The 2,592-nt window shown below is 38.8% G+C and overlaps 1 protein-coding gene across 1 annotated transcript in view; it reads right to left on the bottom strand.

The window, feature by feature from the left end:
* Positions 1 to 915: 915 nt before the first annotated feature.
* The window catches only part of LOC123180694 (ubiquitin C-terminal hydrolase 12-like), a 2,357-nt gene continuing 680 nt past the window's right edge, over positions 916 to 2,592 (bottom strand). Inside the window, exons 2-4 of the mRNA XM_044592809.1 lie at positions 1,965 to 2,280; positions 1,341 to 1,507; positions 916 to 1,244 (exon numbers count right to left, since the gene is read on the bottom strand). Of these exons, the coding sequence (XP_044448744.1) occupies positions 1,093 to 1,244; positions 1,341 to 1,507; positions 1,965 to 2,280 (635 nt within the window). The 3' untranslated portion in view covers positions 916 to 1,092. The remainder of the gene's footprint in view (positions 1,245 to 1,340; positions 1,508 to 1,964; positions 2,281 to 2,592) is intronic.

Genomic DNA, 2,592 nt, shown 5'->3' with positions numbered 1-2,592 from the left:
AATTTATCAAATTCTGATGTTCCCAGCAACGACTATTACTAAGCTTTTGATGAGCAAACGCAGTTATTGTGCAGCAAAACTCCATGAAGCATCTCAAACCGTTGAGGTAGTAGCCCTAGGGCGTGGCTTCAAATCAGGCAGGTTAATGGCCACCGGCCACGAATGGGGCTGTGACCGCCAAACATAGCAGACCTGATTCCAAAGATGTCCACTTGTAAAATCACCAAGGTACACTGTGCTGACTGATGGGAGTGTTTCTGATGTGCACAGTATTCATGTGTTAGGGGGGTGGCTTGCAAGATCCTTCTCATCTTGTATACATAGTTAAATTATACTGTCAGTTATTGAATTCTGATTAGTCTGGTTGTTACTCCATCATCTTTGATCTATTATTACTCGCAGTTTGAATCGGAATGTCATGTGCCTTATTTACTCAAAATTTGCACTCGTTGAATTGATTTAAATGTTACTCTCTCTGTAAAGAAACAGTGATCTAAACGCTCTTATATTTCTTTAGAGAGGGAGTACATGGTAGGACTGCTGATCGAAACTCATTTGGTCAATCTGTCGTCAGACTGCTGCTGCTGCTGCCGTCGAGGATAGAGAAAGTCACATGACAACAACAGAGTGCAGTTTGACATTTCAAGAGTATAACTGATGTCTTTCCAAAAGAGAAAATAGACAACACAACTGTTTGACATTTCTATGGAACGTCCCCTCCCTATGCGCTTCCATAAACAAATAGCACTTAACCTCTTGTTGGCCGACGTTTGAAAATGCCTGAGGCAATGAAGATGGGATCATGGAACCACATGCTAAAGAAACTCATCAACTGACAACATGATCGCAGGAACATCATCGATACACACACTGAAGTACTTGCAAATAATATTAGAGGCGATATACCTAGAAATCATTTCTTTGACTTGTTGTAAACTAGTTCATCTTGAATACAATAAGAAGTTTAAGAACATCAAACAAATCAGACCATCTCATATATGTAACTCTAACTAGTTTTTTTTTGAAAGAATAACTCTAACTAGTAGTAGGATGAAGGCGTATTAACTCTGCATCAGGCCACAAGGTAAAGATCTAGCCGTCATTGGATGATCCAAAGATAGTGAGATCTGCCTTGAGGACACACTTTGATTCTATAAGATACCCTCTGGACATATCCTTGAGTTTCTTGAGTGGCAAGAAGTTGTACCATGCCCAGCCTTCTGTACATATACATGGCACGAGACCTGCCACCACCACAAAAGTAAGATCAACTGTAATTATCAGGGGGTTACAAACAGTAATTCACACACTGCACTGGCAATTTCTAGGGAGAGCTGAACCTGTAGTTCTCGTGAAGTATTTCCCACTCTTTTGGTCGAGGATGGACAGAGTTATTTGAACCACCTTTCTGGACTCAATAAAGAGCTCATCCGAGGAGTCCAGGCACAAAGCCATGCTGAGGTAATCAGTGCTGCGCTTGTCACCATGCGGATACATGCCGATGTGCCTGATGACAAGAATGGGAAGTGACACTTCTTACAATTGGGTACCCGGGAAAATGTATTTGAAGAATGTGGTTAGTTATGATTTTTTTTAGAAAGTTGTGGCTCAGATTCTCAAAAAAAAAAGAAAGGAAGGAAGTTGTGGCTGAGCTTGGGTGTAGGCATCTACACCCATTAACTTTGAACATGACTTGGCGGCATTAAAATTAGAGTCTATACAATATACAATTATACAAAAATCTAAAAAAAAGACTACAGTACAATATAATAAAATGTTACTGTAAAAATACTAGAAGTAGAGTTCTTTGGTCCCATGCTTAAAGATCAAACTAAAATGTCCAGTTACAATATCTGAACTGACAATAGACCATTTATATGCCATCGGTATGGTATAAGCTAAAGAAATAATGTCGGATAACACATGCATAGTATTTATTATAAATTGTGATGCAAGGTGAATACCATCTATGCCCACCAACTTCAAATGTAGGAGAGCGGACAAATTGCTGAGACTCCAATTCTAGGAAATTGTTCATGGTCCAAGTGTATGTCCCTTTGATGAATCCCTTCTTCTGGACAAAGAGGTTCTCAACTGTGGTAGCCTTCTTTTGTACCACAACGGACTTCTTTTCAGGAGAAGAGACATCAATTTTTAATATATCCACACCAAAGACACAGCTATCATCCACTAGAAAAGCAGATGATTTCAGTAACTCCTGAAGAGAAATCAAGCATTCCTTGTTCGAGTACATATTCTTGTCATCGAAGTTGTAGCTAGCTGTGTTTAGGTAAAAGTTAGAAAACTAGAGAAATAAAAACTTGAAAATATCCACACTTTCCCGCAAAAAACATATAATCAACTTTCACCCTAGTTAAGCATTTAAGGAGAGATCAAAGTAGCGGAATCCATCAAAATAAAGATTATCAAAGTAAAACACAACATGCATATATGAAATGTGGAACGCTGCTCGAATCAGAAGAGTCTCAAGTGTGACTCACAGTACATAAGGCCGACGGATAAACTTAATAGTAAAGAAAATCTGAAGTGACATGTTAACAGGAAAATTAATTGATAATGTTACGGCATTAA

This window comes from Triticum aestivum, chromosome 1A, assembly GCF_018294505.1.
Source record: "Triticum aestivum cultivar Chinese Spring chromosome 1A, IWGSC CS RefSeq v2.1, whole genome shotgun sequence".
Classification (NCBI taxonomy): Eukaryota; Viridiplantae; Streptophyta; class Magnoliopsida; order Poales; family Poaceae; genus Triticum; species Triticum aestivum.
The sequence above is the reverse complement of the archived record's forward strand: the minus strand, read 5'-3'. Positions and strand labels throughout refer to the sequence as shown.